The following is an 18,575-nucleotide window of genomic DNA, read 5'->3' as shown; positions in this document are numbered from 1 at the left end:
TCATCCTCCATCATTCACTTTTAGTTCACTCAATTTACAATGACACAGTTGTTGGTTTTTGATTGTTAAACGTAATGCCCCTTTAGACCTCCTTTAATGCTTTAAAACACAGTCCTCCATTTCAGCATATTGACCCATTTTGAATTGAACATGTGCAAGTTCGGCATTTTAGATGCGTTTTAAACATTTCATCCCATTATAAGTTGTCCCTTTAATGAAGTTTAAACACGCAGTATCTTCAGATCCTTAGATTGCAATTTGTTGCGTTGATGCATTGCATTTCCACGTTAGGCCAAATATTAGACATAAGATTAGGCTACATTGTGCATAGGATCTCAGTGTTTCCCAAACTTAAACTTCTTAATTGTTTTCACAACGCTGTGTTTTGAATTCCATTCCCAAGTTTATCAAACATTCCAATTAAAAGCACATTTGCGCTTCCATAATATGCATGATCAAATGATCGCATTGAACAGGGCAGCTCATTCATTCGCAGTGGTTACTCACGGCTGGCGAATTCTAGGAGTTCAAATCCTTCCAAGCGAGCTGTCCTTACGATCCGGATGCAATTACAAATAGAACAATATCCAGCGTGTGTCCGAACCGGAGATTTCCTTCCGATAGTAATCCTTCGCGGAGTTTTTTGACTTGATTGTAGTGGCTTCCTTTCGTCTTTACCATAGCCACTGCCCAAGCCTGAAGCGGGGTTGTTTGGTACGCATACAGTCCACACTCAAGGTTTCCAAACGGCCAAACATTCCATGACATCCAGGGATATGGTGCAACAAAAATGTTTATTCTTCTTATATCTAACAAATAAATGAGTCTCCAATCAACTTAAAGCACAAAATACTTGATATGGAAAATACATATTATGACCTGTATGTCTGTATGTCTGTATGTCTGTATGGTCAAAAAACTATACCGCTCCCGCGTCTAGCAAGGACTCCCTCTCCCGAAGGCCCAACTTCCTGCCTTTATCCTAACAAAATTAACACAATACAATGAACAGGCAAGAGGGGGGGCCAAATGTCCGAGTTACACTAACAACAAATTAATATATCTCAATCGGGTAAATATAAATCATAAAGGTACGTACCTAATATTTCATCATTTACATTCATATTTAATATATTTACACAAATATACATGGAGCTCCATATGTTCGGTCTTTTATACAAATATGTCCAAATCGGCTCGTTATAACTAGTGATTATGATTGATTGTTTTTTATAAGAAGTTTAATGCTAGCTAGAAACTTACCTTGGCTTCTACTGCATTTGCATAACAGGCAGGCTCCTCGTGGAGTGTAATGAGAGGCAGGTGGTTAGAGCGTTGGACTAGTTAACTGTAAGGTTGCAAGTTTGGGTCCCCGAGCTGACAAGGTGAAAATCTAGCGTTCTGCCCCTAGACAAGGCAGTTAACCCACCGTTCCTAGGCCGTCATTGAAAATAAGAATGTGTTCTTAACTGACTTGCCTAGTTAAATAAAGATTAAATAAAGGTGCGCCATTCCTTGATCATTCCTTGTGGTCCTGTAGCTCAGTTGGTGGAGTATAGTGCTTGTTAAACCAGGGTAGTGGGTTTGATTCCTGGGACCATCCATATGATAAGTGTTTGCAAACATGACTGCAAATCCCTTTGGATAAAAGTGTCTGCTAAATGGCAGATATATCCACTGATTATACCAAACATTTCGAACACCTTCCTAATATGGAGTTGGACCCTCCCCTTTCTCCCTAAGAATAGCCTCAATTCGTCGGGGCATGGACTCTACAAGGTGTCGAAAGCTTTCCACAGGGATGCTGGCCCATGTTGACTCCAATGCTTCCTTTGGGTGCAGTGGAGGCTCCTCAGAGGAGGAAGGGGAGGCTCCTGAGAGGAGGAAGGGGATGCTCCTCAGAGGAGAAAGGGGAGGCTCCTCAGAGGAGGAAGTGGAGGCTCCTGAGAGGAGGAAGGGGAGGACCCTCCTCAGTGATTTTCATAAAAATAATAAAACATGTAAAAAAGTTTAATCGTTTTTAGATAAAACTATATTAAAAATAATCATGTCACCAAATAATTGATGAAAACATGAAGGTCTACAGTAGCCTCAGCAGCATTCTGTAGGGTAGCACCATGGTGTAGCCTGGAGAACAGCGAGTTTCCGCTTTTCCTCTGAGTAATTTGACTTCAATACAAACCTACGAGGTTTTGGAAAAGTTTTTTTTCACCTGGTCACATACAGCTGATGTGTTGTGCATTGAAGTCCAGAAGCGAAGGGAAAAGGTGAGAGGAGGAGAGAAGGAATACAACGTGGCTGTAATGAAAGTGAACTGTGTTTACACATGATCAGGGGTGTATTCATTCCGACGATTCTGTTGACAAACATTTCTTAAACGGAACAAAACAGGGATAAACATACCTGAATTTGTTCAACAGAAACTCTCGTTTGCAACTGCGGGACTAATGATTACATCCTAGATCAGCAGGCGAGAGTGGTATTGAATGTGTCACTGTCTGTCACCTTAATTTTTTCTCTCAACCTGTGTGCACCTACGTGGTAAACTTTCATTCATAGACTAGGTTGTAGCTACCTCATGATGGGTATAGGGAAAATGTGAGTATAATGTAGTATCCTAGACCTATCTCTGTTACGTTGAACAAGGTGAATGGAATATGAATGACAGTCATCCAACATGCTGTAGTAGAAATAAGGACATGCCCATGAAAAACAAAATGGTCCCCCCTCATCTTAAATGGCACTGACCTCCACTGTTACGGTGGTGGACCATTCTTGGTACACATGGGAAACTGTTGAGTTGGAAAAAACAAATCACAAATTGGTGCGCCTGGAACCTACTACCATACCCCATTCAAAAGCACTTAAATATTTTGTCTTCCCCATTAACTGTCTAAATGGCACACATGCACAATCCATGTCTCATGTCTCAAGGCTTAAACATCCTTATTTAACCTGTCTCCCCCCTTCATCTACACGGATTGAAGTGGATTTAACTAGTGATATCTGTAAGGGATCATAGCTTTAGCCTGGATTCACCTAGTCTTTCTAAGTCATGGAAGGAGCAGCTGTTCTTAATGTTTTGTATACCCAGTGTAAAGCACTACTGATAATCAAGTGCTATTTGCATGTGATGCATTTGTTCTGTTGTTTACAGGATGATTTGTATTTTATAGAGCGTGGCTTTAAGGGAATAGTATGATCACATGTAGATAAAAACAATTGTGAAAAATTAACAGAGTAAATGTGTATAAACACACTAACTATTCATATAAGTATTTATTAATCATATTCATATTGAGCTTCTACGTCTGTGTACCGGAAAGTATTCGTTGTAAGACGTAAGAGAAAATATATCAGCTTATTGTTAAATAATTATGACGTTCTTTCCAATACAAAAAGTGTAGTAATTATTGTTTCCAAACTGCGTTACCCACTCCAGTCAGCAGATGGCGATGTGCGTCTTTCAGTTGATGCTTCTTCCGTGACGTATAATGGACTGGACGGACGCTTCTTCAGGACCAACAAGGCGCCAACTCTTTCGACCACGTCGGTAGCTTGCTAGCCAACATAAAACTGAAAGATTGACGCTTTAGACCATCTTAATGTACATGATCTAATCTCAGTGGTTTACACACAGTTCTTTTGACGTATTAACTAGTTAATATTTGCAAACTTGTTAAAGATTGATGCTGAGCCTAGTACTAGGCTAGTCGCTAATGCTAGCTAACTATCTAGCTAACATCCCTGACCATGAGTTCATTAAACTACTCATCCCTGCTATAGAAGAGGAGGTCTGCTGTTTGCAGAAAGAAGCTCTGGCAATGAACATTGAAGAAGAGGATGAGGTTACAGTGAAAGAAGAGAAAGAACATTTCAGAATGAAAAAGGAGGAAGATGAGACTGTTATAGTGAAGGAAGAAGATGCTGTTATAGTGGAAGCACATTTCAGAATGAAAAAGGAGGAAGATGAGACTGTTATAGTGAAGGAAGAAGATGCTGTTATAGTGAAAGAACATTTCAGACTGAAAAAGGAGGAAGAGGAGGCTGTTATAGTGATAGAAGAGAAAGAACCGTTTAGAGAGGAAGAGGATGCTATCTCAATAAAGGTGAAGGAGGAAGACGTTTTTGGAGTGAAAGAGGAAGAGACAGAATATCAGATTAACACCAGTGAGTACTGTCTTTAACAGGGACACAAACTATGCCGTTGTTGAACTAATGTGCGGTTTTAAAGTGTTATTCTACTGAAGTTCTACACTTGAATATGTTGTTCAGTACTGTAGGAATTGTTAAAGGGTCAATCTGCCATTGGTTCATATATTTTAGGGACTTTTCAATTCAATGTATTGATTTCTCCATGTGGTCTACATTAAAGTTCCCCTCATCTAGTATAACAGGCTTTTAAAATTCAATATTGAAGCATAATCTCTACTTAAAATATCAAAGGGACATATTCATGCCTCTTGTAAGACCCTATGATTTTATGAGACGGTTATAAGTTTACTACTCATTTTGATGTTCTCATTAACACAGGAGAGAGACATCACTATGGTGGATCCTCTGGGGAGCTTCAACAACATCCTGATGCTGACGAGGCAGAGAAGAGTCTCTCCAGATCAGAACACCAAATGGTACAGCTTGATCTGGTCTAGCATACAGCTTGCTCTATCTGGGTCTGGGCTGTGTTTCTGTAAGGCACTTTATGACAACAGTGACATCAGCATCCATAATGATGTGCGTCTGTGTCCCCTCTTTATGGTTACCAGGACAACACTAGCCCTTCCTCCCTCCCGGAGTCCCCGTGTCGTGCCTCTCCCGGTAGCGCCTTACTGGTGGGTATGAAGAGGTTGTCTGTGCTGCTGGTGGACTGCAGGAAAACAACAGGGCTGAGTGGAACTGTGGAAGGAGGAGAAGAGAAGAAAGGATCAGATTTGACACATCAAAGTAAGTGCTGTAGTTTAGTTTGAACAAATACAATAGATCTGCCATCTAGTATGATAGACTGGTATCTGTTACCAGGACATCCAGCAGAGTTCTGTTAGTTGGCAGGAAGATAGACTGGTGGATATGGATGTTATGAATATCATAACACTGAAAAAGGATTCTGCCAATGAAAAGAGAGAAACCAATAGACTATATAAAACCTTGATGAAAGTTAGCTTTGGAGAGAAAGTTTCAAGATGATCCAATGTAAGGTGCTTTTTTTACAAAAACCTTTCCTTAAAACATTATGGATGTTACATTGCCTGTCCCAGTCAAACCCCCTATCTTTACAAGACTGTAGAACAGGCAAACTAAACTCAAGACTTTGGTAATTAATTAACTAGTACTGAAGAAAAGCTGTAATCAGGCTGATCACTCAAACGAAAGCTTCAAACTGTAACCAGTGCTGGCGACCTGGTTCAGGTTATCAATCAACCTACCAGGGTAGTGACAAACAGTAGAGGAATGAAATCATCAACATGGTTTGATCATATCTTTACTAATGCTGCAGAAATGGGTTTTAAAGCAGTATCCAGATCCATCAGATGTAGTGATCACAATATAGGAGCCATGTTTAGGAAAACCACCGTTCCAAAGGCTGGGACTAATATTGTGTATAAGAGGTCATACAATTTTTTGTAGTGATTCCTATGTTGTTGATGTAAATAATATTTGTTGGTCTGTGGTGTGTAATGTTGAGCAACCAGACGCTGCCCTTGACACATTTGAAGCTGCTTATCCCAGTTACTAATAAGCAGCACCCATTAAGAAAATGACTGTAAAAACTGTTAAATACACGTGGATTGATGAGGAATTAAAAAATGGTATTATGAAGAGGGAGGCAAAAGAGATGGCAAATAGGTCTGGCTGTATAACTGATTGGCAAATGTATTGCAAATTGAGACATCATTTGACTAAACTGAATAAAAAGAAGAAACTACACAATGAACCAAAGATAAATGACATGAAGAATGAAACTTATTGCTCAATGAAAGTCTATATCTAACAGAAGTGGGTGAAACGAACTTACCACCCTAACAACCAAACAATGAACAGGTGAAAACAATTAGACAAAACCAAACGAAAAAGGATCGGTGGCAGCAAGTAGACCGGCGACGACGACCGCCGAGTGTCCCCCGAACGGGGAGGGGAGCTACCATCAACAAGCTTATGCTTTCTACATATTCCCCAAGGTTTCTACAGCATTGTGACGTAGTTTTACGCATTTCTATTGAAGAAGAGCCGTATGGGGGCACATTGCGTAAGTGGTCACATGGTGGCTCCGAGAGAGATTCTTGCGTAAAGTGCAGAGGTAGCCATTACTCCAATCGGTCCTTGAGAAAAAGGAATTGTCCCGACGGATATATTATCAAATAGATATTAGAAAAACACCTTGAGGATTGATTCTAAACAACGTTTGCCATGTTTCTGTCGATATTATGGAGCTAATTTGGAATATTTTTCGGAGTTGGGACCGCAATTTCCGGGCGATTTCTCAGCCAAACGTGAGCTCAGTTGGTAGAGCATGGCGCTTGTAACGCCAGGGTAGTGGGTTCGATTCCCGGGACCACCCATACATAGAATGTATGCACACATGACTGTAAGTCGCTTTGGATAAAAGCGTCTGCTAAATGGCATATAAGAACAGAGCTATTTCGCCTACAAAAATAATATTTTGGGAAAAAAATGAACTTTGGCTGTCTACCTGGGAGTCTCGTGAGTGAAAACATTCGAAGTTCATCAAAGGTAAACTATTTAATTTGATTGCTTTTCTGATTTCCGTGACAAGTTTGCCTGCTGCTAGCAAGGCGTAATGCTATGCTAGGCTATGATAAACTTACACAGATGCTTGTCTAGCGTTGGCTGTAAAGCATATTTTGAAAATCTGAGATGACAGGGTGATCAAGTGATATTTGGAATGTCTGAGTAGTTCTATCTGATGTCATAATTCACCCCTCTGATAATCAAGTGATATTTGGAATGTCTGAGTAGTTCTGATGTCATAATACACCCCTCTGATAGTGATACATTTGCTCCATTGTTTCCATGTCAGTTGGTTTCCCACTCTGATGATTTATATCTGACAGAGGGGCTTTAAATGAATAGTATGGTGACATCTTAGTGTGTCTTGAAGTAAATAGGATTATTAATCATAAACTCCTATAGCAACAATACAATGCAACTTTGACATCAAGAAGAGAATGGGCTGATGGGTGGTGGTGCTACTCTATAGGTAAGGCTGTTCAATATGAATGTTCAAATAGTCACTTCTAGCCGGCCTCCGCCCAGTATCCTGCCCTGAACTTAATCACTGTTACTAGCCGTCTACCGCCCAGTATCCTGCCCTGAACTTAGTCACTGTTACTAGCCGTCTACCGCCCAGTATCCTGCCCTGAACTTAGTCACTGTTACTAGCCGGCCTCCGCCCAGTATCCTGCCCTGAACTTAGTCACTGTTACTAGCCGTCTACCGCCCAGTATCCTGCCCTGAACTTAGTCACTGTTACTAGCCGTCTACCGCCCAGTATCCTGCCCTGAACTTAGTCACTGTTACTAGCCGTCTACCGCCCAGTATCCTGCCCTGAACTTAGTCACTGTTACTAGCCGGCCTCCGCCCAGTATCCTGCCCTGAATTTAGTCACTGTTACTAGCCGTCTACCACCCAGTATCCTGCCCTGAACTTAGTCACTGTTACTAGCCGTCTACCGCCCAGTATCCTGCCCTGAACTTAGTCACTGTTACTAGCCGGCCTCCGCCCAGTATCCTGCCCTGAACTTAGTCACTGTTACTAGCCGTCTACCACCCAGTATCCTGCCCTGAACTTAGTCACTGTTACTAGCCGTCCACCCGCCAGTATCCTGCCCTGAACTTAGTCACTGTTACTAGCCGTCTACCACCCAGTACCCTGCCCTGAACTTAGTCACTGTTACTAGCCGTCTACCACCCAGTATCCTGCCCTGAACTTAGTCACTGTTACTAGCTGTCTACCACCCAGTATCCTGCCCTGAACTTAGTCACTGTTACTAGCCGTCTACCACCCAGTATCCTGCCCTGAACTTAGTCACTGTTACTAGCCGTCTACAACCCAGTATCCTGCCCTGAACTTAGTCACTGTTACTAGCCGTCTACCGCCCAGTATCCTGCCCTGAACTTAGTCACTGTTACTAGCCGTCCACCCCCCAGTACCCTGCCCTGAACTTAGTCACTGTTACTAGCCGTCCACCGCCCAGTACCCTGCCCTGAACTTAGTCACTGTTACTAGCTGTCTACCTCCCAGTACCCTGCCCTGAACTTAGTCACTGTTACTAGCCGTCTACCGCCCAGTACCCTACCCTGAACTTAGTCACTGTTACTAGCCGTCCACCGCCCAGTACCCTGCCCTGAACTTAGTCACTGTTACTAGCCGTCCACCGCCCAGTACCCTGCCCTGAACTTAGTCACTGTTACTAGCCGTCCACCGCCCAGTACCCTGCCCTGAACTTAGTCACTGTTACTAGCCGTCCACCGCCCAGTATCCTGCCCTGAACTTAGTCACTGTTACTTTCCGTCTACCGCCCAGTATCCTGCCCTGAACTTAGTCACCGTTACTAGCCGTCTACCACCCAGTACCCTGCCCTGAACTTAGTCACTGTTACTAGCCGTCTACCACCCAGTACTCCACCCTGTATTCTAGTCAAGGCTCATCCTATATAACTACTGCTGTACACACCTTTTATATTCATATACGGTCCATAATGTCTAGACACACCATCATATACATTTTAAACAAATTGTATATATTTATATTCCAGACTCTGACATTCCTCGTTCTACCATTTCTATATTTCTAAATCCTTAAAATGAATTGTAGGGAAATCAGTAGGTCACACAAATGACTATTTCTAAACAAAGATAATAGACAAGTAGAATGGGAGAGGTTTCTTATACTCAAATCAAATCAAATTTATTTATATAGCCCTTCGTACATCAGCTGATATCTCAAAGTGCTGTACAGAAACCCAGCCTAAAACCCCAAACAGCAAACAATGCAGGTGTAAAAACACGGTGGCTAGGAAAAACTCCCTAGAAAGGCCAAAACCTAGGAAGAAACCTAGAGAGGAACCGGGCTATGTGGGGTGGCCAGTCCTCTTCTGGCTGTGCCGGGTAGAGATTATAACAGAACATGACCAAGATGTTCAAATGTTCATAAATGACCAGCATGGTCGAATAATAATAAGGCAGAACAGTTGAAACTGGAGCAGCAGCAGAGTCAGGTGGACTGGGGACAGCAAGGAGCCATCATGTCAGGTAGTCCTGGGGCACGGTCCTAGGGCTCAGGTCCTCTGAGAGAGAGAAAGAAAGAGAGAATTAGAGGGAGCATATGTGGGGTGGCCAGTCCTCTTCTGGCTGTGCCGGGTGGAGATTATAACAGAACGTGGCCAAGATGTTCAAATGTTCATAGATGACCAGCATGGTTGAATAATAGTAAGGCAGAACAGTTGAAACTGGAGCAGCAGCATGGCCAGGTGGACTGGGGACAGCAAGGTGTCATCATGTCAGGTAGTCCTGGGGCATGGTCCTAGGGCTCAGGTCCTCCGAGAGAGAGAAAGAAAGAGAGAAGGAGAGAATTAGAGAACGCACACTTAGATTCACACAGGACACCGAATAGGACAGGAGAAGTACTCCAGATATAACAAACTGACCCTAGCCCCCCCGGCAAACTACTGCAGCATAAATACTGGAGGCTGAGACAGGAGGGGTCAGGAGACACTGTGGCCCCATCCGAGGACACCCCCGGACAGGGCCAAACAGGAAGGATATAACCCCACCCACTTTGCCAAAGCACAGCCCCCACACCACTAGAGGGATATCTCAAAGTGCTATCTATACTTACTCAGTGAAGAGACTCCAGGGACGGTGATGAAGGCTGTAGGAATGAAGATCAGACGGCAATTCTGGTCCTGTGGTCAGGTGGGGGAGTGGTCGATCCAGCCAATGATTGTGAGGAAGCATGCGGGGAACAGGCTCCTTTCTACTACCATTCTGTGGTCTGGATACATGCCAACAAAGACTACAACTGCTTCAAACAATGGGAGTGGCTACCATTGACCATCACACTTTCTTTCATAACCAGGAAGCCCATGTTGAGCCATCAGTGTTCCCACTATGGAAGAGGGAGCAGGAAGCCGTCATCCCTCAGAAAACCATGTTGAGCCATCAGTGTTCCCACTATGGAAGAGGGAGCAGGAAGCCGTCATCCAGTCTCTCAAGGAAAAAGGTTTGGCGTGATCAGTGTTGTTGAGCAGAGAATCAATCAGGTTGTATTTGTTTTTAATTCTGTTTTATTCAATTAGAATAATTTACTCTGAATGAGAACAGGCACATTTGTGAGCTTTATGCATTATAACATCGATTGACTAAATGATGACGCTGACAGCTTTGTAGTAAAACCAGGGTTGGAGTCAAATCCATTTAATTTCCAGTCAATTCAGAAAGTTAACCAAATTCCACATTTTCCTCATTGAAAACCATAGAAGAGAATTGGAATTTTCAGTTTACTTCCTGAATTTACTGGAATATTCTAAAATTGATTCAATTGGGAGGTTTTCCTCATGAATCTGCACAACAACACCCTATAATGACGAAGCAAAAACAGGATTTTAGAAATGTTTGCAAATGCATTTTAAAATTAACTGAAATATCACATTTAAATAAGTATTCAGAACCTTAACTCAGTGCTTTGTTGAAGCACTTTTGGCAGTGATTATAGCCTCAAGCCGCCTTGGGTATAACACTACAATCTTGGCACCCCTGTATTTGTGGAGTTTCTCCCATTCTTCTTCTTCATCACCAACAAACTATCATGGTCCAAGCACACCAAGACAGTCGTGAAGAGGGAACGGCAAAACCTATTTCCCCTCAGGATACTGAAAAGATTTGTCATGGGTCCTCAGATCCTCAAAATGTTCTACAGCTGCACCATCGAGAGCATCCTGACTGATTGCATCACTGCCTGGTTTGGCAACTGCTCGGCCTCTGACCGCAAGGCACTACAGAGGGCAGTGCGTACGACCCAGTACATCACTAGGACCAAGCTTCCTGCCACTCAGGACTTCTATACCAGGCGGTGTCAGAGGGACTTTTTTTGTACTTTACAAGTATTTTTCTTAACTGCATTGTTGGTTAAGGGCTTGTAAGTAAGCATTTCACTAAGGTCTACACCGGTTGTATTCGGCACGTGAATAAAAATTATATTCAATTTGATTTTCATACTTTTCTAATAAAACACTTTTCAACCCATATGATCTATTACATAATAAAAGTCGTAATACAAATATCATGTCATAGTGAATTCATGACATGTGAACGAACAAGCCTTTTCATACTTTATAATATGGCTATACAGTGGGGAGAACAAGTATTTGATAACCTGCAAAATCGGCAGTGTTTCCTACTTACAAAGCATGTAGAGGTCTGTCATTTTTTATCATGGATACACTTTTTTAATTTTTAATTTTATTTCACCTTTATTTAACCAGGTAGGCAAGTTGAGAACAAGTTCTCATTTACAATTGCGACCTGACCAAGATAAAGTAAAGCAGTTCGACACATACAACGACAGAGTTACACATGGAGTAAAACAAACATACAGTCAATAATACAGTATAAACAAGTCTATATACGATGTGAGGAAATGAGGTGAGATAAGGGAGGTAAAGGTAAAAAAGGGCCATGGTGGCAAAGTAAATACAATATAGCAAGTAAAACACTGGAATGGTAGATTTGCAGTGGAAGAATGTGCAAAGTAGAAATAAAAATAATGGGGTGCAAAGGAGCAAAATAAATAAAATAAATACAGTAGGGAAAGAGGTAGTTGTTTGGGTTTAAATTATAGGTGGGCTATGTACAGGTGCAGTAATCTGTGAGCTGCTCTGACAGTTGGTGCTTCAAGCAAGTGAGGGAGAAGTGTTTCCAGTTTCAGAGATTTTTGTAGTTCATTCCAGTCATTGGTAGCAGAGAACTGGAAGGAGAGGCAGCCAAAGAAAGAATTGATTTTGGGGGTGACCAGAGAGATATACCTGCTGGAGGGCGTGCTACAGGTGCGTGCTACAGGTGGGTGATGCTATGGTGACCAGCGAGCTGAGATAAGGGGGGACTTTACCTAGCAGGGTCTTGTAGATGAAGAGCATGCATTTAGTTTTACTTGTATTTAAGAGCAATTGGAGGCCACGGAAGGAGAGTTGTATGGCATTGAAGCTTGCCTGGAGGGTTGTTAACACAGTGTCCAAAGAAGGGCCAGAAGTATACAGAATGGTGTTGTCTGTGTAGAGGTGGATCAGAGACTCACCAGCAGCAAGAGCGACATCATTGATGTATACAGAGAAGAGAGTCGGTCCAACAATTGAACCCTGTGGCACCCCCATAAAGACTGCCAGAGGTCCGGACAGCAGACCCTCCGATTTGACACACTGAACTCTATCAGAGAGTAGTTGGTGAACCAGGCGAGGCAATCATTTGAGAAACCAAGGCTGTTGAGTCTGCTGATGAGGATGTGGTGATTGACAGAGTTGAAAGCCTTGTCCAGATCAATGAATACGGCTGCACAGTAATGTTTCTTATCGATGGCGGTTAAGATATCGTTTAGGATCTTGAGCGTGGCTGAGGTGCACCCATGACCGGCTCTGAAAACAGATTGCATAGCAGAGAAGGTATGGTGAGATTCGAAATGGTCGGTAATGGATGGACCTTAGAAAGGCAAGGTAGGATCGATATAGGTCTGTAGCAGTTTGGATCAAGAGTGTCCCCCCCTTTGAAGAGGGGGATGATCGCAGCTGCTTTCCAATCTTTGGGAATCTCAGATGACACGAGAGGTTGAACAGGCTAGTAATAGGGGTGGCAACAATTTCGGCAGATAATTTTAGAAATGAAGGGTCCAGATTGTCTAGCCTGGGTTGATTTGTAGGGGTCCAGATTTTGCCACTCTGTCAGAACATCAGCTGACTGGATTTGGGAGAAAGAGAGATGGGGAAGGCTTGGGCGAGTTGCTGTGGGGGATGCAGTGCTGTTGACCGGGGTAGGAGTAGCCAGGTGGAAAGCATGGCCAGCCATAGAAAAATGCTTATTGCAATTCTCAATTATGGTGGATTTATCAGTGGTGACAGTGTTTCCTATCTTCAGTGCAGTGGGCAGCAGGGAGGATGTGTTCTTATTCTCCATGGCCTTTACAGTGTTCCAGAACTTTTTTGAGTTAGTGTTGCAGGAAGCAAATTTCTGCTTGAAAAAGCTAACCTTGGCTTTTCTAACTGCCTGTGTATAATGGTTTCTAGCTTCCCTGAACAGCTGCATATCACGGGGCTGTTCGATGCTAATGCAGAACTCCATAGGATGTTTTTGTGTTGGTTAAGGGCAGTCAGGTCTGGGGAGAACCAAGGGCTATATCTGTTCCTGGTTCTACATTTCTTGAACGGGGCATGCTTATTTAAGATGGTTAGGAAGGCATTTTTTAAAAAAATACCCAGGCATCCTCTACTGACGGGATGAAATCAATATCCTTCCAGGATACCCCGGCCAGGTCGATTAGAAAGGCCTGCTCGCTGAAGTGTTTCAGGGAGCGTTTGACAGTGATGAGTGGAGGTCGTTTGACCGCTGACCCATTACGGATGCAGGCAATGAGGCAGTGATCGCTGATGTATTTAGAGGGCAAGTTGGTTAGGATGATATCTATGAGGGTGCCCGTGTTTAAGGCTTTGGGGAGGTTCATTGATAATTTGTGTGAGATTGAGGGCATCACGTTTAGATTGTAGGATGGCTGGGGTGTTAAGCATGTTCCAGTTTAGGTCGCCTAGCAGCACGAGCTCGAAGATAGATGGGGGGCAATCAGTTCACATATGGTGTCCAGAGCACAGCTGGGGGCAGAGGGTGGTCTATAGCAGGCTTCAACCATGAGAGACGGGATCTAAAACAAAAATCCAGAAAATCACATTGAATGATTTTTAAGTAATTCATTTGCATTTTGAGACCCAGAGTTACTTCTGCTGCAGAGGATACGTTCATTAGAGTTACCAGCCTCAGAAATGGCTGCCCAAATAAATGCTTCACAGAGTTGCATGAACAGACACATCTCAATATCAACTGTTCAGAGGAGACTGTGTGAATCAGGCCTTCATGGTCGAATTGCTGCAAAGAAACCACTACTCAAGCACACCAATAAGAAGAAGAGACTTGCTTGGGCCAAGAAATACGAGCAATGGACATTAGACCGGTGGATATCTGTCCTTGGGTCTGATGAGTCCAAATTTGAGATTTTTGGATCCGAGCGTCATGTCTTTGTGAGACGAGGAGTAGATGAACAGATTATCTCCGCATGTGTGGTTCCCACCGTGAAGCATGGAGGAGGAGATGTGATGGTGTGCGGGTGCTTTGCTGTTGACAATGTCATGAATAAATAAATCAAAGTCACACTTAACCAGCATGGCTTCCACAGCATTCTACAGCTATATGCCATCCCATCTGGTTTGGGCTTAGTCCCACTGTCATTTGATTTTCAACAGGACAATGACCCAACACACCTCCAGGCTGTGTAAGAGCTATTTTACCAAGAAGGAGAGTGATGGAGTGCTGCATCAGATGACCTGGCCTACACAATCCCCCGACCTCAACCAAATCAAGATGGTTTGGGATGAGTTGGATCGCAGAGGTGAAGGGAAAGCGGCCTACAAGTTCTCAGCATATGTGGGAACGCCTACAAGACTGTTGGAAAAGGATTCCAGGTGAAGCTGTTTGAGAGAAAGCAAGGGTGGCAACTTTTGAAGAATCAAATATATATTTTGATTTAACACTTGTGGTTACTACATGATTCCATGTGTTTTTTAATAATTTTGATGTCTTTATTATTCTACAATGTAGAAAATAGTAAAAATAAAGAAAAACCCTTGAATGAGTAGGCGAGTCCAAACTTTTGACTGGTACTGTACATTAAATTCCCTGACAACAGCTCCAGTGGACATTCCTGCAGTCAGCATGCCAATTGCCCGCTCCCTCAGAGATCTGTGGCATTGTTGTGTGAACAAACTGCACATTTTCGAGTAGCCTTTTATTATCCCCAGCACAAGGTGCACCTGTGTAATAAGCAAGCTGTTCAATCAGCTTCTTGATATGCCTCACCTGTCAGGTGGATGGATTATCTTGGCAAAGAATAAATGTTGACTAACAGGGATGTAAAAAATTCTGCAATATTTTTTGTTCAGCTCATGAAACATCCAACACTTTACATGTTGCGTTTATATTTTTGTTTTTTGTTGTTACTATCAGTTTTAGGAACATTTACCCAAAATATGACATCAGCGATAATCAAAATGTTGAAAATCTGTGAATGTCTAAATAAGAAATTGGTCCAATTAAACAGCAATGTGTCGAACCCTTTCAACAACGGGGAGATGTTACTGATGTGCTTTGTATCTGCGACGTAAAAACTAGTTTTGGTCTTCCACACAAAATTACTTCTTTAGTTATTTTATGTTTAAGGAAGTGTGTAGGTCACATTCTGTATCATACAGCTATGGAAGTTATATATTTAGAACCACCTGTTCAATTGGAATCTAGTGACGTCTGTGTCTTCAGTGTCCTAGAACTGTCTAGGTTTTTGTGTTCTGACTTGTAAAACAGGATGAATAAGTAATGTAAACATAGCAGTAATTACCAGGAATCTCTACATTTGTTTTAAAATCACACTAAGATTGTTCAAACTGGCCTCAGGTTATTGAGAGATCTGATTTAGGATTTACCCTCGTAGCAAGGTTTTTTTATCATGTGGTTTCATTTGAGTCTCTATTTAAAAATAACACTATCTTTGGCAGGAGAAAGACCAGACTCAGAGGAACCAGAGCCAGGGACGTCCAAACCAGCAAGACGACACCAGTGCTCCCAGTGTGAAAAGAGTTTTAAACAGAAAGCACAACTGAAAAAACATAAGAGAATACACACAGGGGAGAAATCTTACCACTGTTCCCAGTGTGGAAAGGGTTTCAACCAGTCAGGGATGCTGAAACAACATGAGAGAATACACACAGGAGAGAAGCCTTACCACTGTTCCCAGTGTGGAAAGAGTTTCAACCATCATGTGGAAAGTGTTTCAACCATTCAGGGGATCTGAAACGACATGAGAGAATACACACAGGAGAGAAGCCTTACCACTGCTCCCAATGTGGAAAGTGTTTCAACCATTCGGGGGATCTGAAACGACATGAGAGAATACACACAGGAGACAAGCCTTACCACTGCTCCCAATGTGGAAAGTGTTTCAACCATTCGGGGGAGCTGAAACTACATGAGAGAGTACACACAGGAGAGAAGCCTTACCACTGCTCCCAATGTGGAAAGTGTTTCAACCATTCGGGGGAGCTGAAACTCCATGAGAGAATACACACAGGAGAGAAGCCTTACCACTGCTCCCAATGTGGAAAGTGTTTCAACCATTCGGGGGATCTGAAACGACATGAGAGAATACACACAGGAGAGAAGCCTTACCACTGCTCCCAATGTGGAAAGTGTTTCAACCATTCGGGGGATCTGAAACGACATGAGAGAATACACACAGGAGAGAAGCCTTACCACTGCTCCCAATGTGGAATGTGTTTCAACCAGAATGGACACCTGAAACTACATGAGAGAATACACACAGGAGAGAAGCCTTACCACTCCTCCCAGGGTGCAAACCATTTGTCCATTTAGGAAGTCTGAAATAACACATTAGACTGCACACAGATGAGAAGGCTTAGAAAAGCTCAGGCTGTGGGAAAACATATTACTCATAACAGTCATTAAAACGTCATTAGAGAATCCACACAGGAGAGAGAAATTACTTCTCTTAGCGTGCATGTTGATATTTCACATCACATTGACTTAAAATTCATCAGAGAACATACACAGTGCTCCCGTTGTCTTATATTGTTGACTGACAATGTGTTTACCTGTCTTTACCATATGAAATTAAATGGTACAGGGTATACTCAAACATATATATTTTTTGTTTTTATTAGAAAACATGAATTGAATATGGAGTATGTCAGTTTGAATATAAAGGAGATCAGGTTCCTTGTTTTAAATTGTCCTTTTTTAAACTCTGACTGTGTGTTTATCTGGGTGTGTCATTCCTCCAGCACTACAGATAATCAAGTGATATTTGGATGTGATGCATTTGTTCCATTGTTGACATTTGCATTGTTGGCCCACTGATGATTTAATGAAATGAAAATGTTCAGACTCTGTAATGGAAAATGTTAATTGTTTGTGTGTCCACATAACTGAGTATGTGACTAACCTTGTGAAACTGTCCTATTATAATCTCCTGTTCTTGGGAATATCATCCTGTGTTGCAAACCAATTTGCACCTGTATACTTGTATGAATAAAGTCCCACCCAGGAACAGGAAACTATAAAGATATGTGCTAATCACTCAATGCTTCAGGAATTCAGACTGTCTACACTGCGCTGTGTAACTCTGTTATTCTCTCTGAGCTCAGAAATAAAGAATCTTGGTTTGACTTGGACTCCAGCAGATCCTTATTTTATAATACCAACCACAACTCTCCCACAGATTGCTGTGTATTATTGTCTCAATGAAGAGTTCCTCTTTCGACTTTCCTGGGGGCATTTACAATACTCCCACTGGTTGAATAAAAGTTTTTACCCGAATGATGAGATTATTATCTTATTTGTCAAATGGCAACCAAGCATCGATCATTATGTCACCAGAATAAGAACCTCAATGTATTGGAAAGGAGCATCAAGCTCATCACGTGCACTTTCACCACCCTGTGAAGTTCATAACTTATTTCATCTGTAGCCTAATAAACTACATGGTTTCTCAAGTCATAGTGGGAGGACCACACAACATATCATGTGACTCCAAGTTAACTAAGATGTGATTGTTATCATTAAGGAGTTTCCACAGCCATTTCTCACTTAGACATTTTTACTCACACAAATATACAAACATTTTTCAAACGAAGTAACAAATCGTCTGTCAGCATTTATAAAAGTGTACAGGCATATCCTGTTTCCGTCAGCCCGGTCATTACTTTTCAAATGGTTGGATCAATATCCACCTTCATGATGTGGATGAAGCCTGATTTGGAATGTCTGAGTAGTTCTATATGATGTCATAATACACCCCTCTGATAGTGATACATTTGCTCCATTGTTTCCATGTCAGTTGGTTTCCCACTCTGATGATTTATATCTGACAGAGGGGCTTTAAATGAATAGTATGGTGACATCTTAGTGTGTCTTGAAGTAAATAGGATTATTAATCATAAACTCCTATAGCAACAATACACTGCAGCTTTGACATCAAGAAGAGAATGGGCTGATGGGTGGTGGTGGTACTCTATAGGTAAGGCTGTCCAATATGAATGTTCAAATAGTCACTTCTAGCCAGCCTCCGCCCAGTACCCTGTCAAGGCTCATCCTATATAACTACTGCAGTACACACCTTTTATATTCATATACGGTCCATAATGTCTAGATACACCAACATATACATTTTAAACAAATTGTATTTATTTATATTCCAGACTCTAACATTCCTCGTTCTACCATTTCTATATTTCTAAA

The 18,575-nt window shown here is 42.2% G+C and overlaps 1 protein-coding gene and 1 pseudogene across 1 annotated transcript; both read left to right on the top strand.

The window, feature by feature from the left end:
- LOC124002702 overlaps positions 1 to 17,503 on the top strand; it is a 55,834-nt pseudogene extending 38,331 nt beyond the window's left edge.
- Positions 3,450 to 10,875, top strand: LOC124002792 (protein MNN4-like). The gene is made up of 4 exons (XM_046310527.1): positions 3,450 to 4,170; positions 4,534 to 4,631; positions 4,767 to 4,944; positions 10,096 to 10,875. The coding sequence occupies exons 1-4, from the start codon at positions 3,720 to 3,722 to the stop codon at positions 10,107 to 10,109; spliced, it is 741 nt and encodes a 246-aa protein (XP_046166483.1). The 5' UTR covers positions 3,450 to 3,719; the 3' UTR covers positions 10,110 to 10,875.
- Positions 17,504 to 18,575: the final 1,072 nt, after the last annotated feature.

This window comes from Oncorhynchus gorbuscha, linkage group LG18 (assembly GCF_021184085.1).
Source record: "Oncorhynchus gorbuscha isolate QuinsamMale2020 ecotype Even-year linkage group LG18, OgorEven_v1.0, whole genome shotgun sequence".
Lineage (NCBI taxonomy): Eukaryota > Metazoa > Chordata > Actinopteri > Salmoniformes > Salmonidae > Oncorhynchus > Oncorhynchus gorbuscha.
This window is presented reverse-complemented; position numbering and strand designations above follow the sequence as displayed.